This window comes from Erythranthe guttata, chromosome 8 (assembly GCF_056151865.1).
Source record: "Erythranthe guttata isolate IM_541 chromosome 8, IM_541, whole genome shotgun sequence".
Lineage (NCBI taxonomy): Eukaryota > Viridiplantae > Streptophyta > Magnoliopsida > Lamiales > Phrymaceae > Erythranthe > Erythranthe guttata.
Window position 1 is genome coordinate 15,015,001 of NC_142540.1, and position 26,017 is coordinate 15,041,017.

At 34.5% G+C, this 26,017-nt stretch overlaps 3 protein-coding genes across 6 annotated transcripts; 1 reads left to right on the plus strand and 2 right to left on the minus strand.

The window, feature by feature from the left end:
* Nucleotides 1–4,334: 4,334 nt before the first annotated feature.
* On the minus strand, nucleotides 4,335–8,675 carry FRS9 (FAR1-related sequence 9). Of its 3 annotated transcripts, none has more exons than XR_016033170.1 (4): nucleotides 8,567–8,675; nucleotides 6,773–8,283; nucleotides 5,174–5,451; nucleotides 4,335–4,380 (listed from the first exon to the last, which is right to left on the minus strand). XR_016033170.1 is itself a non-coding variant. In XM_088821933.1 (4 exons), exons 3-4 carry the CDS (start codon nucleotides 8,270–8,272, stop codon nucleotides 5,284–5,286), a joined length of 1,668 nt encoding a protein of 555 aa, XP_088678059.1. In that variant the 5' UTR covers nucleotides 8,273–8,283; nucleotides 8,567–8,594; nucleotides 8,629–8,675; the 3' UTR covers nucleotides 5,155–5,283. The 3 variants fall into 3 exon arrangements, 2 of the variants coding, with proteins under 2 accessions (XP_088678059.1, XP_012830069.1); XM_088821933.1 differs by lacking the exon at nucleotides 4,335–4,380 and having other exon boundaries at nucleotides 5,155–5,451; nucleotides 8,567–8,594; nucleotides 8,629–8,675; XM_012974615.2 differs by lacking the exon at nucleotides 4,335–4,380 and having other exon boundaries at nucleotides 5,155–5,451.
* Nucleotides 8,676–10,766: 2,091 nt separating this feature from the next.
* Nucleotides 10,767–14,911, minus strand: LOC105951230 (G-type lectin S-receptor-like Serine/Threonine-kinase). Of its 2 annotated transcripts, none has more exons than XR_016033171.1 (8): nucleotides 13,039–14,911; nucleotides 12,790–12,837; nucleotides 12,551–12,694; nucleotides 12,254–12,450; nucleotides 11,968–12,178; nucleotides 11,622–11,859; nucleotides 11,366–11,499; nucleotides 10,767–11,287 (listed from the first exon to the last, which is right to left on the minus strand). XR_016033171.1 is itself a non-coding variant. In XM_012974617.2 (8 exons), exons 1-8 carry the CDS (start codon nucleotides 14,408–14,410, stop codon nucleotides 10,973–10,975), a joined length of 2,676 nt encoding a protein of 891 aa, XP_012830071.2. In that variant the 5' UTR covers nucleotides 14,411–14,911; the 3' UTR covers nucleotides 10,767–10,972. The 2 variants fall into 2 exon arrangements, 1 of the variants encoding a protein (XP_012830071.2); XM_012974617.2 differs by having other exon boundaries at nucleotides 11,366–11,516.
* A 1,490-nt stretch (nucleotides 14,912–16,401) lies between these two features.
* On the plus strand, nucleotides 16,402–24,633 carry LOC105951232 (Transcription factor TFIIE, alpha subunit). The gene is made up of 10 exons (XM_088821934.1): nucleotides 16,402–17,276; nucleotides 17,370–17,492; nucleotides 18,311–18,431; nucleotides 19,048–19,176; nucleotides 20,441–20,550; nucleotides 20,641–20,824; nucleotides 22,783–22,974; nucleotides 23,528–23,761; nucleotides 23,880–24,084; nucleotides 24,219–24,633. Exons 1-10 carry the CDS (start codon nucleotides 17,251–17,253, stop codon nucleotides 24,323–24,325), a joined length of 1,431 nt encoding a protein of 476 aa, XP_088678060.1. The 5' UTR covers nucleotides 16,402–17,250; the 3' UTR covers nucleotides 24,326–24,633.
* The last annotated feature ends 1,384 nt before the right edge of the window (nucleotides 24,634–26,017 follow it).

The window sequence follows — 26,017 nt, forward strand, 5'->3', positions numbered from 1 at the left end:
AATAATAATAATAATAATAATAATAATAATAATAATAATAATAATAATAATAATAATAATAATAATAATAATAATAATAATAATAATAATAATAATAATAATAATAATAATAATAATAATAATAATAATAATAATAATAATAATAATAATAATAATAATAATAATAATAATAATAATAATAATAATAATAATAATAATAATAATAATAATAATAATAATAATAATAATAATAATAATAATAATAATAATAATAATAATAATAATAATAATAATAATAATAATAATAATAATAATAATAATAACCAAAAAAAAAAAAATATTGTCGCTGACAGTAATTGTACTGTCAACGAAAGTACATAAATGTATTGTCAGTATAATTACTATTAGTGATAGTGTAACGTTCAACGACGAGCGTAAAAGAAACTAAGGGTGGACAATTCAAACCCATCAACCCATTGAACCCGTGAAATATGGTAAAAACCGCCCCATTAGGACAGGATCGATAGATCCATCAATAGGATTAGATCATGAAATAGAGAAAATCCGCGAATTTGTGTCTAAGACAAGTTAATATTTTTTTAATAGCCGTGTAACCCATCCCGCCCGCCATCAAAATGATGTCGTTTTGTTTATATTGTATAGTATAATAAATTAATAATATATAATACATAATGTTATATTATATAGTATAATAAATTATATAGCATAAAGCTTTGAATTTAGTTATTTTTTTAATGAATTTATGGTTAAAATTATTTAATTTTATTTTACTTTTACATTTATTATTGATATTATTTACATTGGTTTCAATTTAAGATTTTATGATTGGTCATTTTTTTTAAATAGTTTATCGTAAAACTTATAAATTATTAAAACACTAATACATTTAAGTATGATGGGTTTCGACCCGTGAAGACTGGGTCTTACTATAAACCCGTCGAAAACCTACAAGTTTGGTTCCTTAAAATCAAGAACCGTTGGTTGATGGGACGAGAGCAGGTTTTGCTAGAACTGGCGGGTTTATGACCCGCGCACACTCCTAAAAGAAACTGATAAAAAAGGCCGGCTAATACTTAATGTATTTATTAAACTTGATTATATTAAATGAAATGAAATAATAAAAATAAATATTCAAATAAATAAATAACAATTATAACTATCAAATGAGTTCGAAAAGTTTTCTAGTGTTTATCAGAAGCAACCTTACTTTTATTAATAAGATTTGGAACGGAATCGAAATGGTATATACAATTATCAATAATTCCGGCAATTAGACTTTTCGCAGGGGGTGTACAATTAACTCGTGTTTTTATTTTATTGCGTTTGGCTGAATTCTCTTTTGGATTTTCTTGCATTTTCCTGCAAAAAATTAAAAAAGATAGAAAAATATTATTGAAAATTTCCGTTATATCCGAATTTGGAACAATATATTATAATTTTCGAAATTCCGCCGATTCCGAGTAATTATTTTCTTTTTAAAGAAAATTGGAACCCGTTTTTTATGATCGAAAAAATTGAAAATTTTCAGAAATAACCATTTCCGATCTATTCCAATCAATTTCCAACCCTATCCTTTTACACTTTTTAAACATTGATTTTTTTTTAACAATTACTAGCATCTTTTCCCCGTGCGATGCACAAGATCGAATTTTAAAAGTGAAAAAAAATAATCAATTTTACAGATCGAATTTCTATCTTTATTTTTTAAGATTTGAGACTTATTGATGACAAAACAGCTGGTTCAAACTAGAAGTATTTTACACGATTCAGTGTCAGTTTTGATAATTGTTGAAAATATAGTTACAAAATTAGTAAAAAAATATTAAAAATGAATAATTACGGAAATTTCATTAGGTTTCTTAGGCTTGCCCAATGTTTTTATTTTTTATATATATGAGATAAATAGAGAATTTGATTGGAGGTTAATTATTCTTTCTTTATCCGAAAAAATCGTGGAAACATGAACCGAAAAGTCGTTACGTCCAAAAAGAGAAAAGTTGATATTTGTGTGGAGTTTGTTAGCGGCATCTTATACTGCTCCAAAATATTTGCCAACTAATCAAAAAGAAAATCAAGATATATTTTTGCAAAATATAATGAATATATGCGAGGAGCATCAGTTGAGATATCACTTTGATACTTTTACAAATTTATATGCTTCAAACACTTCAACCCATAGGTATTAAATAAATTATTATCCCTTTTTTATTGAAATTTTATTGAAAGTTTTTTTCCTATTGAAATTGCTAGAGCTATTTTTAAGGAATATTTGATTCAGTTTTTTTTTTTTTTTGTGCATTTTTACACTTTCTGTAGGTTGAATATCAAACTAATTACCACTTAACTCCTTTATTGGAGTGACATATTTTGACTTTTGGGAATCAAAATGGTAGTTTTATAATTTGATACTTCATTTGGTTCTTCTATTGGAGTTGCTCAGATAGTCAGATGTAGTAAACTATTGGCATATCCTAAATAGAATGGTTTACTTGAGTTGTTAGCGTCTTGTCGGTCATTACAAAAAGAAAAATATATATAATAAAATTTATTTGCAAGGTTATTCATATGTCGATACATTCAGTTGTCGAGGTTTTACTGTATACCTAATAATTTAATGAGCAATAAAACGAATACTATACAAAATACTAAAGTAATATACAAATTATTTAGTAGATGAAATAAAGATATAACCTAAGTCCATATTCTATTTCAAACAACTATTGAAGGAATCAAAATAATATATGTTACATTAGTAAAAGTGTGTAAACATATACTCCCTCTATTCCTAAATATGTGTCGTTTTTTACATTGGCACAAATATTAAGGATCTCAATAAATATGTCTTAATTTCAGGAAAATAGATATTGATGGACCAAAATACATTTGTTTATTAATTAATGCAGGAATAGTGATATAGAGCTAATAAGGGTAAAATTGAAAAAATGAGCAATTGATGCAGCATTCGAATTGTAAAGTGACAGATAATATGAAACAAAAAAAATCTCAAAAGAGACAGATATTATGGAACAGAGGGAGTAATAGACTAAACTCAAATAAATACATACTCTCGGTAGAAGAGTTGATACATGTTATTTGCCATTAAAGTAAGGGGCAATTTGATTAGAAGTCTCTTAGAGGGTGTTTGGCTAAGCTTATTTAAAAAGTTGATGAACTCTTACGTCTGATAAAATGTTTTAAGAGTTGATAAACTGTCACATCTTATTTTCAGGAATACTTTTTAGAGTATTTGGATAATGAGCTTATTTCCTATTTTTTACTCGTTATAAGATCTTACATAAAAATGTGGGGTAGAGGTACTTTTTAAAAAAATATCTTATATGCTCTCCAGTAGCTTATTTTATAAAAAAATAAGATTTTTTTTTTTAAATTTATTAAGCATTTTGAAAGAGCTTATAAGCTCTAAAACATCTTATAAGCTCATTTTAACGCTTAGCCAAAGCATGGACCACACTCAGCAATACTTGAAGACAACGAGGTGCTAATTAATTTATCGTCGAGAGATTGACTATTTGTTGAAACTCTCTTGAAGAGATTAATTTGCTAACTAAGCTCTCAATAAAAGTTGTGGCATGCACAATTTAAAGACACTATCTATTTACTATACTCCTTTATAAGGGTTCAATTAAAACGAGCTTCGTTGTCGATTCACGATCATCGGATTACCCCCAGGCCCTAGTTACTTGTTCAAGAACTTGTTGCGAAAAAAGTTGCCATTGGTGTTGCGATGAACTTTTGTCAAAATTTATTTTAAAAAAGAAATGCTTTCTATGTAATATTAGTTCATATATGTATATATTACAGAATACAAAAACTAGTTGAGATAATTTGAGGAACTTCTGCGTCGGTGCCTAACGACACAAAGAGACGAGCTTTTGGGGGTCGCTGTCAAAAACATTACTAATGGAGGGCCCTAAATGGAATATCTAGTAAAACATTGCTAATTAACAGTCCATCCTCATAATATCTTGAGAACAAGAAAATAACCATTGGCCACTCCCATCAACAATTTTCCAGCGCAAAGGGTGTCCTACTTTTGATCCGATTCGTCGTTTCTTCGTTTAATAAATTCCCTGTAATTACTCTTCAACCGTTTGTATATATATATAATATTGATATATACTCACGGCTCCTCTGCCAACCATACATGTTATTGTTCATAATATTTGCTCATCGGTTGATGCTCGTTGGAGTTGTCGACATCCAAATGATCTTATCAAAGCCGGAAAGTCCTTCATACAATCATGGTAGAATCCTTTTAAGAAGCTTTTTTAAAACATTACCTTAATAGGTAGGCATCTATCTAACTCCAGCTCTACGTCAAAGTTCAAACTTCGAAAAGAACACATACATACAAATGTGCTGGAAAGAGGCGATGTTCAGTACCTTTTCAAGGTTTTGTCAAAGGGGTCGGCTAGAACTAATATTAATTTTTTTCTTATTTCAGTACCGCTAAGTATAATACCTATTTTATAGAAGTTTTTACATGTTTTTCTTATATTACTACCACAAAATAATTTTTTTTTTTTGTTAACAAAGTACTAAAATATCCTTATCAAACAAAATATAATTTATACAAACAAATTTTGTTTTTCCTCATTTCAATATCAAAGAATAAAAAAACTCTCTTCTTCTCCCCCAAACCCAAACACATGAAACCATCTCTTCTATTTCATCTTCTTACAAACCCTCCAAAAAAATCAAAAAATTCAAAACGTCACAAAACATATAAAATGGAGCCACAAGACATCAAAATGGTAGTTTACAATTTAAATGGTAGGAGAACCCATGAAAGTATGTATTCATGTCTTTTTAAAGTTTGGAAGTCAATTTTGAAGTTTTTTTTTTTTTAACCCCGTCGACAATTTTTGACACATACATATCGTTTTTTTGTCAATTTTCGACACCACCATGTCGAAATTTCACAAAAAATCGACATGTATGTGTCGATTTTTTTTAAGCAGCAGTAATTTTTCGACATGTTGGTGTCGAAATTCGACACCAAATTCGACATGTTTTGATTTTCATTAAGGGTATCAATGCCATTAACTATTTATTATCTTTCTTTTTTCGGTATTGAAGTAAGAAAAATTTGATATTAGTTCTAGCCACCCCTTTGTCAAAACAAGAAAAAAGTCAGCCCGACTACGTGTACAAATAGACCACCATTTCAATTTACAATGTCATGCGTAAATATCTAACGGCTCACAGAGCGACTAAGGCAAAAGTGATTGATGATCTTCTATACTGATGCAGAATTAAATGTTATTCTTTTAACGAAAGACGAGCATTTTGGACCTTAACCGAGAGCTTCAACTTCTGGTCCTCCATATCTCTAAATAGTGCTAGTAGAATCGCCCGATATACTTCACACCTTTCGTTTGTTCGTTCAAGCTCACCACTTAGTTCATTCATCTTCTTCTCCTTCTCTTCCTGCATTATTAAAATTATTATTGTTATTCAAGATTTAGAGATTCAAACATATGAATTACAATACATTGAGTTTTACGTACTTAAGCCATTTCATCACTAATTAAGAAATTCTTAACTTTATTTTAGCAAATTATTTGTTTGTTTTCTGCAACGAATTGAGGATAATCTCACATACTTGAGCAACAGTTTCAGTAAGTGAACATTTTAGCAATTTTAACACTGAGAAGGCTGGAGCTTCGACACTGCAGCAGATTGCTTTTAAGGGAATTAATATCTACAATGCAATGAAAAATATATTTGATATACTAATAACAGAAACAAAAAATTCGACATTCATGTCAAATGACGAAAATACCCCTCTTGTTGGGTAATTACAACCCACCCCTCAACTATGAATCTTCTTACATGTCCACCCTTATGGTGTCAAATTCAACATAATCTTCTAGATTCCGTGGAATATTCTCAAGTTTGTACTCGTTTTGTGCAAAAAGGAAGTTTCTGACGCACCACAAACCGGTATTTACAAGCCAAGAGACACATCTTATGATCATCTTGTTACGAAATGTGGAGCTTGAATGGAGTAAAACGGGTACAAACTGGAGAATATTCCACATAACTTAGAAGATTCCACTAAATTTGACACCGCAAGGGTGGATGCAAAAGAAAATTCATATTCGAGGGGTGGTTGTACCCAAACAGGAGAGGTTTTTTTCGAAATATCTCAGGGGGGGTGGCCGTAATTTACCCTAAATTAAAAGTCCCAAGTTTGAGCGAACCATAATAAGGTTCTAAACTGTCATGTTTTCTTTGTGGAGTCGAATTCCTATTCTCAAAATAGTAACACATATCTTGGAATTTTCAAATAATCATGTATTTTAACATATACAGTAGAAATCAATTCAGCCGTTTGCCCCCACCGAGTTCTATGTTCTTCAGTGACACAGATTCCTATAGCAATATATCCGCAGCTCGGATTATTGTTGGTTTCCTTTCTCCAGTCCTTTAATCTATTGCTAGTTTCTATAGATCAAAAGTGTGACAATGTTTCTTGCTTTCCCGACTAAATGGCTACGTAGTCCTCCATAACAATTATCGACCATTGATACTAACCTTAAATTAAAGACCACAAAATTCCAAGCAAATTGGAAACAAAGTATTTATTATTCGATATATCTTTTCCAATTCTAAATATAACAGTATGTGTAATCTTCATTTCGCAGGCAGTATTAAAATTAGGCAAGTGGAACGAAGCCTATTCACACAGTAACTTACGGCTAATAATATATAATAACAAAAAGTCGATAGGTTCAAAGTATCTTACCCTCGATAAACACGATGAAGATTGATTCTCGACCGTGTGCATTTCTAGGTTTCTTCCATTTGCTTCACTTATCCCGTGTGAAGCTTTGTTCTTCACAGCCGCAACTCGTTTCGAAGCCTCTTGCAGCGCATTCATGGCCACATTGTAAACATGTATCGATTTTGCACCTTCTTCCACATACTTCATAGCCTCTTGGCGTAAATTATTATGACGAACCATTGGAGATTCTAGATTACTATTATTATTAATATTAGGCGAAGCGGAAGAAGCATATCCAGGCACGGATTCTTCTCCGCCACCCGTCTTTGCGTTTCTTGTCCAACGCCTCAGAACATAATCGGGAGGGAGCATTAGAACATTCTTAGCTCGAAACACCGACAGTACGTGTCTGCAAATGATCCCTGAAAAGTCAAACATTTGACAACTGCACGTAGCTTTCATCTCAAACCCATTGAATCTAACGGTGTGAGCTTTGTGCTCTTCGCCAAATTTAGCCACCCGATAAGTTGTCACCGCACCGGATTCGTCGAGTACAGTAGCAGGATTAGCAAGAGTTTCAACGAGTTCGCCTTGAAATTTCATGAAAATCCTCTTAGTATAAAGATTAGCAGCTTGCTTCTCCATAGGTGACGGTGTTCTAAGAATCGGGGTCGTATTACAAGTATCGAAATCATCCTTCAATTCCTTTTCGTTCCAACTCGATACAGACTTTTCGTACTGTTTGATCAACAGCTGTACAGTAGTCGAGGCACTCAAAAACCCATCAAAGAACAAACTCAAAGCATCGTTCCACTCAACCGTCGACAATTCGCCGAAAAACACGTCTCTCAAATAAACAGGAACCCATTGATCACGAATGTTGTATAAAAACTGAAGCCATTCGTTTTCCATCAGATAGTATCGACTCAAGAGTGCCCCCCAACAAGAATCGAATTCCTCAACGGTGTCGGCTTCATTGACACACTTCTTCAACTCAAGATCGAAAGTAGGATTTGCTTGATACACGTTAGTCAACTTCTCCATTGTCTGTCTGAAAATGCTCCATCTGCAGAAACGATTTCGTGTCTGTGGGAGAACTTGAGCCACAGCCATCTGAATAAGACGATCAGGGTCGATGGTGATCGAGACAGGGGTTCGTCCAGACATGGATTGAAGCCATGTTTGGAGAAGCCAAACGAAAGTGCTGTCTGATTCGTTCAGAAGCAACGCGCAGCCAAAGAGGACGGGATGCGCGTGATGATTTACGCCGGTGAAAGTGATGAACGGTATTTTAGATCGGTCCGTTCTGTATGAAGTATCGACTCTGACAGTGTCGCCGAAATAGGTGTAATTCGCACGTGAAGTCTCGTCGGTCCAAAAGACATTTCCACATTGTTCGTTGTTGCCCTCGATTGCGTAGAAGAAACCGGGATTCTCTGATTGTGTTCTTTTCAGATAGTCCAGCAAATATTGAACCCCTGGCCCAAGATTTCTCTGCCTATTGCTATTGTTGTTGTTCATATTGTATCTATCTGTCAAAATCCCAAAAGCAATTCTTAATTCAGTAGATGCACAGCAACCAAGAAAATGGATTTATTTGCAATTATCAACGAAGAGAAGAAACCCACATACAAACGATGAAGCTAAGAAAATTCAAGAAATCGAAATTGTTGCAATAAGAAGAGAAAACGATGGTTAGGGCAAATTCATGCTGCCCCAAAAAAGTGAACCAAAATTCAAAATTCAAGTAGACAAATTAAACGTATTTACGCGATGGATAATAATATGAATAGAACGCATGAGATGGGAAACAACCTCGGAGAGCTGTGAGTTGATCTCGCCGGATTATGGTCGGAGCTTTTTTTTTTTGATAGGCAGATTATGGTCGGAGCTTGCAGCTGTCTGAATTGGGGAAATTATAATTAGAGTAAAAAGCAGTTTGCCCCTAAACTATGGCTCATTTTGCACTTTGCCCCCTAAACAAAAAAAATTTGCACGTTTTTACCTGAACTCGTTAATTCATTGCACGGTGCCTCCTAAAAGGAATATTCCGACAATTTTGACCGGAATATTACAACACGTGTGTTGCACATGAGATTTTCAGGGGCAAATTTGTCCCTTCACTTACATTCTATATTTTAATCATTAAAAAATAAAGAAAAATAAAAATAAAAGAAAAAAGAAAAAAGAAAAAGAAAAAGAAGGAGTTGTCATCCCGTCAGACCACCACTCTCCCAAAGCCAACCCATCCATCCCATATCCCAGTAAAAATTTTCATCAATTTTTCGTGTTGCTTCTCTTCTTCCAATTTAGCATTCATCTTCTCTTTGATTTTTCCCCTCTCGTTTTTTTTTATATATCGGTTCCCTGGCAAACAAAATCATTGAGGACAAATGAGACAGTGACGGTGGTGATTTGTCTTGCTCCTCTTCTTGTTCTACATGATTTTAATTTCGAATTTAATGGTGATTTTTGTGAGAAATTAACATTCAGACCTCTGTTTTTATTTTCTTGCTCTAACTGTTAATTTGTGCAAGTTGACCCACCGTTCGAGAAAACATAAAAAAATCTCTTCAACAAATTGATCGCCACTGCGCCGCCGCAGAAGATGAACCTGCCGGAGCTTCCATCGGTGGAGGAATGCAATCTGCCAATTGTCGATTTGGGGGGGCAGCTCGAGCTCGGAAAATTCGTGGTCGGAGCCTGCAAGAAGTAGATTACTAAGGCCTCGCTAGAGTGGGGTTTCTTCTAGGTTGTCAACCATGGGATTTCCGACTAGGTGATGGAGATAATAGATGCGAATAGAATAAAGCTGTTAAAAAAATTGACAGATCTTTTTTCTTGCTCTTCTCTTTCTTTGATCTGTTCTCTTCTTTTTTGGTTGAATAAAGTTGTTTTTTTCCCTTAAATGAATTAAAAATGTGAAGCTCTCTCTATCTCTGTGATAGCAACAATAATGAAACCAGAGAGGATTTGGCCATTTGTGGAAGATCGAACTAGAGAGTGGGAAAGAAGGCAAATGGTGGAAAAATTAACTAAAATGGGGGAGAGAGATGGGAAAATTAAACTAAACCCACTAATAAATAAATAAAGGGGAAAAGACAATTTTGCCCCTGCATGTTTACACTTCTGGTGGATTTCGCCTGAAAATACCACTTTTTGGCAACTTGCAACAAAAAAACGAGTTTAGGTAAAAACGTGCAAAAAAAAATTGTTTGGGAGACAATGTGCAAAACGGGCATTAATTTAGGGGGCAAACTGCTTTTTACTTTTATTATTATGAAAAAGCTTTGATTGATTGATGGGTTTATTATATTTTCCCACTTTTCCTTCAACAAAATATAACACTTTTATTTTTTTTTTTCTTTTTTGCTGATCAACAAAATATAACTCAACTTATTGAAAATAAATAAACTCTTTTATTATTTTTTTTGTTTTATTTTTTTATTTTTTTTTTCTTTTTTGCTGATCAACAAAATATAACTCAACTTGTTGAAAATAAATAGTAAGGGACAATACTTCCTAGGGTGTGAACGAGCCGGGCTCGGCTGATTTGCCAGCATCGAGTCCATTTTGTCGATCTCGAGCTCATCGAGTATTTAGTTCGGCTCGTGAGTTCACAAACAATTTAAAAAAAAAACTCGAGTTCGAGCTTTTCTCGAGTCGACTCATAAAGCTCATGAGTCGGCTCAACTCGTTTACCATCCCATTCCATCCCGTCCAGCCCCCGCCTCCCAGCGGGTCAGTTTTGGCCGCCTCCTATAACTCAGACCCCGACCCGGCCCAACTCACCCGTTGGCCGTGTCTACTTAGGAATATGTACTAATTTACTTTTCTCTTATGATATCAAACAACAATGTATAGCTAGAATATTAATCCAAAACACACACAAAAAAAATAATATATATATATATATATTTTGTATCTACTTGGTATACCATGTGTTACTGTTCAATTCGATCCCAAAAAAATTATTATTATTTAGGTAAATAATTAACTAAGATGAATGAAGTTATTGACAAGGTATAAAACCTTTTTATTTTCAATTTCTTCTACAAATTCACACACACAGAAAAACAAAAAGAGCTGGTTACACTAGATGCGTGTCAATATTCTTGTGCCGGAATATGCTCAATGGATGTGCCTAGAGTAACCGGAAGGAAGATAAGAAAACATAAATTTAAGTGATCATATATATATATATATATATAAAACAACCCCTTATCGCCCCTCTTCCATAGAAACAGTCAGCAGATTGCTGGAGATGGTAGCAGGTTTTGTGGAGGTGGAGGAAGATGTGCTTGAATGATGTCTCCTCACTACAAAGGCCGGTTTTGTCGGGTTCGGAAGAGAGGTCGTGTTTTCACTGCCAATCATTACAACTACAGTTGACATGGATGGCCGATCGTTCGGGTCTTCTTGCACGCACAGCAGCCCAACATTTATGCATTTCATCACTTCACATTCCTCGCATGATTCTACCACCACCGGATCAACCAACTCGATTGCCTTGTTTTCAATCCACAATCCCCACGCCTGACAATAAAAGTCAGTCATCAAGCAGTAAATTTAAATGCGTATAACATATCGAAAAATGGTCAACATTTGACTCACATATCCAAGGAGATTTAAGACTTGTTGAGGGTTATAGAAACCGGTGTTCTTCTTCCCACTGATTATCTCAAGCATCACAACTCCGAAACTGAACACATCCGACTTTATCGAGAATTTCCCGTCTAATGCGTACTCTGGAGACATATACCCACTGCATTTAAAAAGGCAAACACAAACAATCTTCTTAACTAATTACTCTCTCGATCGACATGCATGCATATTAGTTTTCGCGTGGTACGTATTAATTAAGACTTACTAGGTGCCGACGACTCTGTTGGTACTTGCCTCTGTTTCTTTGCCTTCGACAATCTTTGCCAAGCCAAAATCCGATATCTTGGGATTCATATCTTCATCCAGTAGAATGTTGCTCGTTTTCATATCTCGATGAATGATCCTCAACCTCGAATCTTGGTGAAGGTAAAGTAGCCCTCTTGCTATCCCCAAAATTATATTAAAACGTTGATTCCAGTCTAGTAGCAAACAGTTACTTTGGTCTAGCAAAGAATGTCATTGGAAAAAGAAACAAAAAAAGAAGGAAATATATATTAACTACGGGCTTATTCAAAATGGAAAATATATTTATGTGGGGTGAACTAACTAACCAAATATGAAGGCATCTAAGCTTCGGTTAGGCATGTATTCGTACAGCAAGATTTTTTCTTTTTCTGTGATACAGTATCCCAAAAGTCTAACAAGGTTTCGATGTTGAAGCTTGGCAATCAAGATAACTTCATTTCGGAATTCCTCGATTCCTTGAACGGAGAAACTCGACAACCTCTTCACTGCAATTTCACTTCCTCCTGGAAACTTCCCCTGCAAGACTTTAGCGTCAGAAAGTCGAGCATACGTTAAAATTCCACACTGTGAGAAAAAAAATGATGTGGCGACCTTATATACGGGCCCAAATCCACCACGGCCGAGCATTTTTGCATCTGAGAAATTGTCGGTAGCAGATAAAACAACGTCCAAATTGTAGAAAGGAACATCAATGTTGCCTTGGTTATTTTGGTGCATCATCAAGTCATTTACTTGTCTCTCACTTTCATGTGAGAAAAGCATTAGTCTGTCAGTGCTTCCTCGATTTTCTGGAATAATCGAAAAATTGTAATATTTGTTGAAATCATTTAGTTGGACTATAATCAAAAGAAAATGTTTAGTTCGAGCTTTGCTAGTTTATATATATACCTCTTCCTTTAGCCTTCATCTTTCTTCTATATAAGATATAGATACAGCAAAGAGCTAGTACAACTCCTCCTAAAATGGTGACGACAATCACATATATTCTTCTCGACTTCTTCGTAAATCGATGTGAAAGAGTGTTTACAGGTTCTGAAGTACAAAAAAAGACATTTGAATTAATTCTTCGAGTTATTATTCCACCTACGTAATGACAACATGTTTTGACTAATCTATTAAACACACACCTTGAGCACAAATTGCACTCGAGTCGTTGTTGCCTCTGTCATTGCAATCTGAATAAGCCAGTAACAAAAACAGGAAACAAAAAACTTCAATACCAATTATAGCAGTAAGCCTTATAAGGTACTCAATCAATACATAAATTGTATCAATTAATTAATTAGTAATTAAGAGATTAGCCATATGGGGCTCTCTTCTTAATTATTTTGTTTGTCGAAGGTTTGCGAAATTAATATGACGTAAAGTAAAGTTACCTACAGCCCACAAAGGTACACGCAAAGAAAGGTCGAGTTTGTTATTGTCGGTGTAGTCCCCATGAAGATTTTCAAGTTGAGCAGTCCAAATCCAACACTTTGCAGCAGGTTTACCAGTATCTCTGTCGGTGATATTACGAGCTGTATACCAGTACGCCTCACATTTGCAATTATCTAAACATTCCTTTTGGCAGTCTGCCCGTTTCTGAGCCCGATCAAATGGCAGGACTTGACCACCTGGTCTAGCCAACGTTAATTTTATAAACTTGTCCGTCTGGTTCTGGTTACATTTTATCGACTCCATCCTTTCACAACCTTCTGAGTACTCTCCGTTACTCCAATCTTCCGAAGAAGTACGCTTGAATCCAGGCGGGCATTGACACATTGGCTTATCTTCCAAGTTATTACAAATACCAAACTTCCCACACGAGTCGTACACACTGCACCATGTTTGGGGCGCTGACCAAAATAATAACCACTTTCCACCTCCATCCGTACTGTAATTATAATACTGGATCTCTCCCGAAGAATTCATCAAAATCCTCGAGTTGTGGTAAAATGAAGAAGGCCTTGTATTATTAGGATAAGTTATAACATTCCTAACTGATTGAGAGTTTTGCTGATTCAACCCTGTGTCGGAATTCAAAAATATTTGGGCTACAATAGAAGGCAAATCATTATTAAGCAGCGGAAAAGGACCAGGCTCACCACTTTTCCAGTGAATAGTTGTTCTCTTCAGTATGCTGTAAACACCTTGATCTCGACCGAACGTATAATATCCTACACCAGGGTCAGTAGAGGAGTTCCAACAAGTCAATTTCGTGTGATCGTTCATTTCCATACCTGGGAGAAACGTATCGGTCGGATAATCGAAGCTTTGCCACAATCTTTTATCGTGTTGACCGTCGACCAGTACCAAGTTCCCGGAATCCAACAACTGCAAACTTCTGTTCGAGCTTCTAGACGTGTCAAGAGTTGAAACAGACACCACAGGAACATCAACTCCAGTATTATTGCCATTACACCAGATCTTGATATTCCCATCATCTGCAATACCAAAGACTCCAACACACGGATCGACCAACGGCTCGTCTCTATTCGCAACCCACACAACGGTCCTTGGCATATTCAATTTGTTGTAATAATACCATATGCCTACGTATCTTTTCTCACTACCCTGAGGAGTAAAGAAACCAAGCTCAAATCTGTTTCCACCTGAAACAAGAGTGTCGTAACTGTCGTCAGTTAAGGGAGTACTCACGGTGATTGTGTCTGTAAACAGAATTGCCTCACATTCCGAACGATTAAACGTCAACAACATCACAATGAAGAAGAAATACATCATGATGAACGGAGAATGCATTTGAGGCATATAGCTCAAATGATATACCGATATATCAGTGTATTACGACATTTATTTTCGATCTTTTGCAAACGACTATAACAAAAATTTCTGTCCACAGACCAAGTAGAGTCGAAAAATGTATGTGTGCAAAGAAAAGTCTTATAGTGGACAAGCGGGTCCTCCAAGAATAGTGCGTCAATGGTTTAGTCTCCCGTAACATACAAAAACTAGTCCACGTTGGTTCCAATTACCTTCATTTTTTTTCTCATGGCAGCTTGACTAATGTCTCACTTACTACAGTCATCATTATAATTAAATAAAAATAAAGTGCAATCAAACAAAGCCAAATTTCTCTAACATATAAAAAAGAACTACTACATGTTGATCTAAATTACCTTCATGCCATTTGTCTTGTCATGTGAGCTACATCTATTTTCAGTGAACCAGTCCACCACAATTTATTTGTATCTACAGTAATCACTTTAGTTTATAAATTATTTATTAAAAAAAAAAAAAAAAAAAAAAAAATCAGGTTCTTGACTAATGACTATTTCAAACTGGAAATTTCAGGTGGCCCTAATTCTTACTTGTCCATACTCAAAAACTCAATTATTGAGTTGAGCGCATATTTTGTTTTAACTAGATTTCTACTGTTAGTAGACAAGATTTCTTTTTCCACTGCGAAAAAGATAACAAAATAAAACATAAAAGAAGAGCAGAGAATATTACGTGGATGTTTGGTTTCATTTCCAAAACCAATTTTCAATTCTATACTATTTATAAAACTGAGATTATGTTTGTTTCACAATTTTATCCAGAAAATCCTATTTTTTCTTCTCAATTTTTTATTGAAAATAAATCATTTATACTTTTTTTCAATTTTCAGGCCTACTCAAACCTACTACTAACTTATATATTTTATTCCATCAATTCATTTCTTTCTTCTCATTAATATTCACACTCTCTCTCCTCTCATTTCTCTCTCCTAATTAATATCTACACTCTATTTCTTCCCAATTTCTCTATCTACTACCACTACTAAAAATAAAAAAAATAATAATAGAAATAATAATAATAATAATAATAATAATAATAATCCTCAATCATTATATTCTACTTTTACACGTACTTTCGTAGAAAAAATTCACCACAACAAAACATATTCTCATTTCTACACCTACATAAAACTAAAAATACTCCTTCATCCAAACATATTCTCATTATTTACACAAAAATCAATAAACTACTTTTTCCATCAGAAATTTTGAAAACTAAAAATTCCCATTAAAAACATAACCAAACATCCCCGTGCTAATTTAGTAATTTACTTATTTATATCTCATGACAAAATTAAAAGGCTTATATACATTTTTGGGTAAATTACAACCATCCTTATAGAGAAATTTAACGCCATGGCAGATTTGTATGGCCCAACGGACGCTGTAGTGTGCAAAATGTTCCGCACCACTCTCTCTAAGAGAGCTATGAATTGGTTCAACCTCTACCCACAGGATCGATCGACACCTTCGCTCGATTGTCAACACGCTTCACCAATCAATTCGTCATCAACAAGCAGTATGCCAAGACCCCAGCCCACCTTTTCTCTGTAGTACATAAAGATAACGAAACGCTCCCCAATTACATCAAACGTTTTGTAGAAGCCGTTCACGAAGTCCCCAGCGTAGAACAAAACATGCTCTCTATAAATTAATATAGTTGCAAATACTAAAATTTTATTAACTTAGTAAAATATTAAACTATTGAACTGATAATTTAGTATATTTTTATCGAATTGGGATCAAAAGAAATAATAGTAATTATTTAAACGAGATTATTAATTTATCGATGTTCTTCTATAGTTTTTGTAATGAAGGAACCCGCAGCCAACCATATAGGAAAATCGAGCTTGGGTGTATGCATAGGATGGGTGTCGCAGTTTTTGAAATCCACTTTGGATCCTACATCGGCCGAGGCAAAAGCGGCTTTATTGGCTGTAGAAATGGCTCATCAAAATAATTGGGCGACAATCATATTAGAAGGTGACTCACAATAGACTATTGCAGCAGATCAAGCTCACGAGCCGAATATGGAAATATCATTGCGGATATTAAACAAATGAGTGAGACTTTTGCCGCTTTTCCAGTCCAATATATATTTCGGAAAGGTAATCGGGTAGCTCACGAAGTAGCGTCACTATCTAAGAAAGGACCATGTAATTTAGATGCTCTTCCCGTCAAGATTCAGTCAATCCTCTGCTCGGAAATGAGCTAATGAAATATTTTTTGATCCTAAAAAAAAAAAAAAAAAAAAAAAAACTATATTCTCGTATGATATCTTAGGTTCTAGTATACTTTGACATTAGTATTTAATATTTAAATAATATATTTGGGCCTAATACTTTCCCGAACAATTTCGGATCTTCACTAATTCCACAAACCCCAAATCCCAAATTCTCACACCGCCGGAATCAGCAGAAATATATCGACCCACACCCACGCTCTCCGCCATCGATTACCGTAGCAGTCGCCGGCGAAACATGCTTTCAGGGATTCTATTGCTCTGATTCATCTTTGCCCGTGGGGGTTCACGCACCAATTGGAGTTCTTCACGACAAATTTACGCTTACATAATTATTAGGAGAAACAAGCATATCTTATTGATAAGCATTGGTTTTTTTTCATTTTCATAAAATTTTCTCCGTTTTTTGGCTGCAATTGTAATAACCTTATACGCACGTTTCGTTTCATTCTGAATTTTGGTTGAATGTGAATGCAAAGCTGTGGCAGTGGGGCTGCTCGAGATTAAGATTTTTTTTTTTTTTTTTTGTGTTACTCTCAAGTCTCAACTCGTTCCTAGAAGCTTAGGGAATGGCTAGCATCGAACCATTCAATCGGTATTAAAATTTCTGTATGATTGAATTTTTTTTTTAATTCTTAATTGTTGCTGTTCTAAAATTTCAATCTTTTTGTTTAACATGTAAAATTAGCTTGGTAAAACTTGCGGCAAGAGCGTTTTACGATGACATGACAACGAAAGGTGAAAACCAGACCAAGGTTGGTAGAAGTGACAACCGAGGAACCGCCGTTGTCATTCTTGATGCTCTTACTAGGTAAGTTCATTCTTTCCTTTTATGTTTGTGGAAGTTCTTAATTAATTCTCATCGAGTGCTACTACATGTTTGTTTCAGTATTGAGTTCGTAGTGCATGAACGTGACGTCTGTTCTTAAAATGAGAAAACAAGTGGATATGGTGTGTGAAAATCTACGTTCTAAGTTGCAACTTGTTTAGAATGAAGACGAAAGAAGTCATTTTCATTTTGTGATAGTACATGTTTGGTGCATTGTTGAGTTCATTGAAGTCTGAAATGAAAATTGTAATACTTGTCCACTATATATGCAAGCTCTCTTGTCAAAATAAGAAGAGAAATGGGGAGCTTGAGGAATCATCTATATGTAACTGTAGTATTTTCTCTGGTGCATTATTGAGTTCGTCGAAGTCTTACCAAAAATTATTATACTTACTCTTAACCTGCAAGTTGCACTAAAAATGTTAATTATCATTCTGAAGTGCTACAAATTCAATAAATTATAGGGAAGACTTAATTCCTGCCCTGATTTCCAAATTAAGTTATGTGATTTTTCTTGTGCAAGTTACCTTCGAGTAATATGTATTTTGCTTCCTATTTTAAACATTTATATGGTTTTCATATTTTTAATTATTGTTGTAGTTCAATATTAACTGGTGATTTTTATTCATGTAATCTTTATATGGCTTTCATGTTTTAATTATTGTTGAAGATAGTAGGTGGTGAGTTTTATTCATGCCAATTTTGATAAATTGTAGATTAGACTTATCATCTAGTTGATTAAATTAAAGTGGTTGGACTGATTCAGAGTATTATCACTTTATATTTGATTTTTGTTTTAGACGTCAGTGGGTTAGGGAAGAAGATTTGGCTAAGGACTTGAAAATCCACACCAAGCAACTTCGTCGGACATTGAGGTTCTTTGAAGAAGAAAAACTAATCACTCGTGACCACCGTAAGGAGGTATGCCCTGCTTGTTCAGCAGTATGGCTTAAATATTTGTCTCCTCTCTTTATCATTATTTTCTAGTCATTCTTTCTACACTTCTGTGAGTGCTATATATATATGCACTTACATGTGTTTGATAATACTGTAACTCGTACGTCTGGTCAATCTACCAAATGCATGGCACTCATCATTTTATACTAGCTTGATTTGGTGTTCCAAGACTAACTTGGTAAAAACTGACAGTAGAAGGATATTAATACGCAGCCACATAGAATCTATCTGTTTATGCTGAAACCAGTCCCTCTCTCTTGAAATGATAATTCTCTTGTACCATACATGCATCTAGATTTTCTTTCTTCTTCTTCTCTCTCTGGTTTTTTTTAGTTATATTTTGTTGAACCAATTGCCTTTTGTATCAGCAATAGCTGAAGTTTCTGTTATCTTTAAATTTATCTTTGAAGTATCTCGATTTAGATCCAAAATTTTCATTTCTAAATGCGATCTGTTAGGAGATGTTATTTGTCATTGAAACCTGACTTTCTCAGTGATAGTATAGGATACTTTGGTAATTCGTTTTTTTATTACCTTCTTATATCTGCTGTGCCTCATTGATATTATTTATCATCTGCAGAATTCCAAAGGTGCAAAAATATATAATTCTGCAGTGGCTGCCGCAGTTGATGGTCAGAGGAATGGAAGAGAAGGCGATGACAAACTTAAAATGCATACACAGTCCTATTGTTGTCTAGATTACTCTCAGGTGTTCTTAACTTGCCAACTGTCTTACTAGAAAAATTATTGTTGTGGAAATATAATATGCATTTTATGCACTTTAATATAGTTGGATGGATGAACGAACCTCATATATGAAGTCTACATATTTGCAAATGCCAATTTCCTTGAGGAAAACAGCCAATTAGATGGTGTAAAAGGCTTATTACATATTTGTGAAGTAGGTAGGTTCTATGAGGAATTTATTTGCTGACTTAGCTTAGTAGATAAAGCATGGTTTGCTTCAAAGAGACTATAAAGAAAGGGGAATGATTACGCAAGGAAAAGAGCCGAGAGTATCTAAGTAGTGATGAGAAGAATTAGAAAAAGTAGGACTGAATGTGGAAGATTGAAAAGAAATAGCTTCCGTATAGAATAAAGAGATGGATAATAGCCAATTGGCAATGATAGAGGAAGCATTAATGTGATCCTCGTTGTGAAGGTTGTATTAATCAATGTGAGCCAAAAACTGAAACCGATACGAAAAACAGAATAAGACAATAACAACATGCTTATGATATTGCTGATAATCTGAGCTCTCCACCTATTCTCCAAGTGCCATCTCAAATAGTCACCCAAATTCTCCTCTTGTTAAATAAGAAGTACTATGTGCACCCCCATTGTGCTGTCTTTGAACTGCTTGACATGGATGAACTAAATGTTTACAGTGGGAAGCAGTGGAAGTACGTATAGAGAACAGGAAAAAAAATGTATGTGGTAAGGTTGTGTTCTGGTAGAAAGTATTTGAAGACATCCTGACAGAAGTTGTAACTATGAACCTTTGGTAGTTAATAAAATTGCAGATGAATATAGAATTGTAGATGCTTGCGTATAATTAGTGTCATTTTTCATACAAGGAGCTAAGTTTAAGTGCACAAAACTTTATAATAGGCCATAACAGTGACTGGTGGCATACTTAATTACTTTTATCCGTCTAACTCAGCTCAGTAGTTGAAGCTTTAGTGATGTGTAACAAGTGCTAGAAATTATATACTGTATATTACAGTGCTGATACCGTTACAAACTTCTCTGTATAGTCTTTCAGAAAACCTATGAAATGTATTTGACTGAGGTAGATGGTTTTAGACTTAAGTTCCATCTCCATTGATTACTTTTATCAAATATTTATTTTTATTATCCAAGAACTTCCCGTAATGCTATTTTTGTAATGATATCACTCAGTGATATAATTGGCTACCATGGATATATGTAAACTCCATTTTAATTAAGTGTTCAAATTAATTTCCTTGTAGATATATGATGTGGTGAGATACAGACTGCATCGCATGAAGAAAAAGCTAAAGGATGAAATGGATAGCAAGAACACAGTTCAGGAGTACATATGCCCAAGCTGCAATAAGAGGTGTTTGCTGTTAGCAATTTTCTCAAAGTTTTTGTTTTAAGATTATATGGATATTATATAACCTGATAATTTGTTTGAGACGAACGACAGATATACTGCACTTGATGCACTCCGTTTGATATCTCCATATGATGAGGACTTCCACTGTGAAAGCTGCAATGGAGTCCTTGTTGCTGAGAGTGACAAATTAGCTGCTCAAGAAATGGGAGATGGAGATGATAATGCCAGCAGACGTCGCCATGATAAACTAAAAGACATGCTATCAAAGATGGAGGTTTGTCCCTTTTTCTAATTCATATTTATATTTTTGGTTGGTATTATTCACTTTTATCGCCTTTTCAAACGTTGAAGGAAATAAAAACTAACCTCCTTATCCATCCAATTGTTGTCCAGAAAATCAATAAACTTGCAAACATAATGAATACCACTTGGAGATTTTCTAAGGGCTTACTATACAAAGACTAAGTAGCTAACATATACATCTAAATTCAAAATATAAATATATCATTTTTTGCAACATTGATATATATTAGGATTAATTTCACTTGAACCCGTTAGTGAAATTACATCTCCCTCCCTCTTAGTTCAAAAATTGCCCAAACCTCCGCTATTAGATGGTTCCGCTTACAATGCCTAACGGAACGTGTGAAATGTCACTTTCACCCTCATCTTTTACAACTTTTTGTAACTAAATTTACAGGGGAGGTGAATGTTATATGATGAGATGTATATAGGGGAGGTAAAAGTAATATATTAGTACACTAAAAAAATCGACAACAATACAAGACACGTTCAGCTAGATGGACAATTTTACAACTATTTTGCAAATAAAAGTACAATTTGGCATAACGTGTACACAAGTAGTATGCCTAGAATTAACGACTTGTACACTAGTCTAAGTTGTGTTGTATCATTTCCAGTTGGTGTAGTCGATCTATGAAAGTTGATAGTAGCTTCATCTTCGTCTTCATTGACATTTTTCACATGGCAATCTCTTTCACCTTTTTCATTCATGTATGCACCGATGAGAGAAACCATGAGTTGCACAACAATAAAAAATCTACCCGGATTTTCTAATGTTTCGGAAACTATAATAGTGGTTTTGTTTTGCATGACCTTCGGATGTATTTAGCTTTCCTAAATTTCAAATTTGATGCACTAGAATAAGAGTTTGAATAAGCCATTTTAGTTTATCTACTGAAAATCGAGAGCCAATGGTGATATTTGTAGTGTTATGGCCAGTTTTAGGGATTGTAATGGTCAGAATCTTGAGTACAACGGCTTTTTTCCTTACAAAAGGGATATTATTTCAAGCAACCCATAATCTTGCCGTTATAAATTTGACACCCCTCTAACTGAAATAAATTTTAAGGGCATAGTAGTCCGTAAAAAAATCAAAATGGTCAACTTCAGTCACTCAAATTTTTTGATGACATCATCAATTTCCATTGGGAAAATGGACGGATGGAGTAACAAAGTATATGGAAATATCTAACAGGGGAGGTTTGGCAATTTTTGAACTAACGGGAGGTGTGTGTAATTTCACGATCTAACGGGGTCCAAGTGAAATTAGCCCTATATATTAATTAATCTTTTTGCTAGTTACTAGTGAAAAATATAAGGCAAAATTGCAAACCATTAATAGGATAATAAAACAATATAATAATTAGATAAAATAAATGTTGGACAAAAAAAGTGAACTGAAATTTTTGAAAAAAATAAAGAAAAGAGGACTACCCTCCCTAACCTGCCCCAACACCACCCTCCCTCCCTCTCACCCAACTCTGGCCCACTGCCCCTCCCCACTTCACAACCTCTACCCACTCTCAACCCGGCCTATGTGCATCTATAAATGCATGTTCGTATGTTTATATTGTAGAATATATGTATAGCTCTACATATTTAATTTTCAATATAAAAAAATTGAACTGCAGATGAGATGGATGATTGAGATTTGTTTTGGTCTGGGGTAATATGGTCTCTTTAATTATTTTTTTAGTTTTTAATTCTCTTAGGAGTAAACTGAACAATGAAACTGTTTGTTAATTTTAGTACCCCTATTAAATTTCGAGGGTGTTGTGTTTGAATTTTGTTGATTTTCTTTGTAATTAGGCAAAACATCACGGGTAGTTTTTGTATCTAACCCTTTATCTCAAGTGAATGAAGCTTTTGGTTTTGTGTCGCCAATTCTTTAGCCTCTATACTGAATTTTGAATGTTTGTTGGAGTACAGGAACAACTCAAACCACTGACAGATCAACTTGGAAGAGTAAAGGATTTGCCAATCCCTGAGTTCGGAAATCTTCAAGCTTGGGAAGTTAGAGCAAATGCTGCTAACCGAGCTGCAAATGGAGATCCTAACAGCGATTCTAAATCTCTGCACGGTTTTAATGGAACTCCTATGCCTTATCTTGGGGAGACTAAGGTTTTCTTGAAGTCTTTACTTATATTTTAAGTTCTTGTTTTCTTTTACTGCATGGAAAAGCTTAGGTGTGTTTTGAATGTAGAAACCAGTTAGATACATTGTCATTGACCACAGTCAAAGTGGGGAAGCAGCGGGACGTTTATCCTTATTTCTCCTCATGTCACTCTTTCATTTTCCTTTGATGACTTGATCATTCAGTATGATGTGTCTGAGTAGGAAAATATATTCTATTTCTCAATTACTTTAGTTTAGGCATACGTCGGCAGATCATATGAAATATAGTCCTGATTTTTCCGACTCTATTCTCATGGCTGTTTTATATATCATTAATGAGAAGCAACGAAGGAAGCATATAAATTTGTGATTTCGAATAACAAAAATATGTATGTAGTCTTCAATATATAAAAATCCTGTGGAAATAACCATTAATTGACTTTACCATACTCTGCTTGTAGTTGGCTAGCGAAAGTATTGTTACTGTGTTCGTGGTTATTTTTATTTAATGATGTGACTTTCCTTTCCAATATGAAAACTTAAAATCGAGTTTTGTCAGGTTGAAGTTGCTTTCTCTGGTGCTGATGATAAAGGAGACGTTAAATCGGTGAATACGAGTACACCTATGAAAGTCTTGCCTCCTTGGATGATAAGGGAAGGTATGAATCTTACAAAAGAGCAACGTGGAGAGGCAGGGGCAGAGCCAAAGATCGATGGTGCCGCCGCTTCAGCTTCAGATCTTTTAGATGACAAAAAGTCGGCAATTGTAAATGATGAAGAAAAGATTTTTCAGGTTTATATTATGTTTATGTATTTCTTTCAGGTGTTGTCACTTATTTAATCCTCGGTAGTTTATGTGGATATCATATTATTACTGCTGGTGACGAAACCATACCGTTTATTTTGTTTAGGATGAATATGTTAAAGCTTATTATGCTGCTCTACTTAATCGACAACACGAGCAAGTAGAAACAGTGAAAAAGGAAGAGGAGTCTCTTAATACTGCAATCACTAATGAAGCATATGATACATCCACCGAGCGCCACGTTGGCATGAAATTCAAACGCGAGGACTATGAAAGTGGTGAAGACGAGTGGGAGGAAGCCCCTCCTGCAGGTAATTGCCATCATTATTTACTCGTATTGTTTATCCTGACAAGTCGACGACGGTCTTGTTAATATTTGACATTAGGCAGTTATTTTATATAGAAAGTTTCTCCGCGTTTTTAAATGATGCTCTCTCTCTCTCAGGTGGTGGTGGTAGCACATCTGAACAGTTTAAAGTTGACTTAAACGTAGAAGCAGCAGCTTCCGAAGAAGAAGACGACGAGGATGAGAATGATTGGGAGGATGGTTAAATAACTGAATTCTTGAAAAATGGATTTACTACAAATTTGGATCTCTACTCATGAAAAATTGGATTGATTTTAGTACAAGTGATGTGGACCTTGATTTTGTTCAGATACTTGTGTGTGTTAGTGTACAATAGTCAACTTCAGAAGACCAAGCTAATTATAATAAAATTATTATTATTATTATCGAGTTATTTAGATGGGGCACTATTGCCTGGTTGAGCAGTCGATTACTAAGGATTTTTTGTCAATAATAATAATAACTTAGAGACTAAACAAGGAGCTTAATTTTTAGTTTTTTCTTTTTACGACTATTCGACCGTCTGTTTTATACTGTCCGATCAACTTCTTTTCTTTTTGGTACGCCATTCATCGGTCCTTGTTGTGGTTTCCGGTCAACAATCGACGGCCAACTAAAGAATAAGGACAACGTATTAACCGATAGAAAGAAAATAAGCTCTCCACGCTTGTTAACAATTAAGGTGGTGTTTACGAAAGCTTATTTCAAAGTAGAAGTTACAGATTGTAAATTAAGATGATTTTAAGTGTTTATTTCTGAAAGTTGAGAGTGTTTGTAAATTATAGCTTAAAGTTGCTTATATTAAGAGAAGGAAAAACAAAAGTTCCTTTTGTAAACACTTAAAAATAGATTATAAGCAAAAAAAAAACTCATAATCTCTTTGTAAAAGCTTTTGCAAACACTACCTCAATAAGGACAATAATAATCAAAGTATTGGTTAACAGCCGGTCAACAATTGACCGTCAATAATAAATGATTAGGGGTAATTTTATTAGAAAAAAATTACTTAACAAAATATTTGGGTGGAGCTATAGGAGTTTTTATCCCTTGCAAGAGACCTTAACCGCATTTCCCCATTAAAATATGTGTTTTTACAAACAAAAAAAAAAAAAAAAAAAAAAATGCATAGACATTAGGTTGAATCTCTCACATATGTCATATAACATATGCAGATTGTGGTTTACATCTGTTGTGATTTCCAAGCTATTGTGTGAAAATGGATGCCTACATTCAGTGAACCGATACAATGGATTGCAAATTCTTTCGTCAAAAGAAAAGAAAGGGCATGCTCCCCCAACAAATTTTTCATTCATTACTAGAATACAATTTTTACTACTAAAATTTAACATTGTAATATATTAAAGATCAGTGTCCTTACAATGCTGGAGCATTTCGTTACTATTATTTGATGATGCTAAAAATAGATCACATTAAGTAGTTGAGATAGAGGGAGTTGGGAGAATAAAGTGTATCACTACTCACGTGCTAGATGGTCCTAGATACCTGCGAACAGAGAACAAGTGAACTAGGCCGGGGATTGATCCGGCGGAAACCCCTCTGACGCTCAAGTCAGGCGTGCGGATTGTAGAAATAGTTGAGTGAATATGAATTGTAGAATTGTTCAGATAATAGGGCATACATTTAATAAACAAATTAAATCGTTATTTATACCTTTTCGATTGGGCTGATGTTAATTTGTAGCGCCCAAACCTTATTTGAAGGTGATTGGGCTTCCGTAATAGTGTTCTTCAAAATCAGGCTCGTGACCTAGTAGATAGAGAAATTGTATGCTTATTGGGTTGACCCAATTAAGCATATCATTAGCCCCACTATCGAGTCGAAGTGGGAGCCAAGTCAAAAAGGGTACCGGATTGTGTCGAGAGTAGATCGGTATTGTA

Excerpts from the sequence above, each read along its gene's own strand:
- FRS9 (XM_088821933.1), bottom strand. The coding sequence starts at position 8,272 with ATGAACAACAACAATAGCAATAGGCAGAGAAATCTTGGGCCAGGGGTT. Across the intron at positions 5,452-6,772 it reads CTTCATCGTGTTTATCGAGG|GAAGAGAAGGAGAAGAAGAT; the intron begins GTAAGATACTTT and ends TTAATAATGCAG.
- LOC105951232 (XM_088821934.1), top strand. The coding sequence starts at position 17,251 with ATGGCTAGCATCGAACCATTCAATCG. Across the intron at positions 20,551-20,640 it reads TGCCCAAGCTGCAATAAGAG|ATATACTGCACTTGATGCAC; the intron begins GTGTTTGCTGTT and ends GACGAACGACAG. Across the intron at positions 23,762-23,879 it reads ATGAAGAAAAGATTTTTCAG|GATGAATATGTTAAAGCTTA; the intron begins GTTTATATTATG and ends TATTTTGTTTAG.
- LOC105951230 (XM_012974617.2), bottom strand. The coding sequence starts at position 14,410 with ATGCCTCAAATGCATTCTCCGTTCATCATGATGTATTTCTTCTTCATT. Across the intron at positions 12,838-13,038 it reads TGTACCTTTGTGGGCTGTAG|ATTGCAATGACAGAGGCAAC; the intron begins GTAACTTTACTT and ends TGGCTTATTCAG. Across the intron at positions 12,695-12,789 it reads GAGTGCAATTTGTGCTCAAG|AACCTGTAAACACTCTTTCA; the intron begins GTGTGTGTTTAA and ends TTTGTACTTCAG.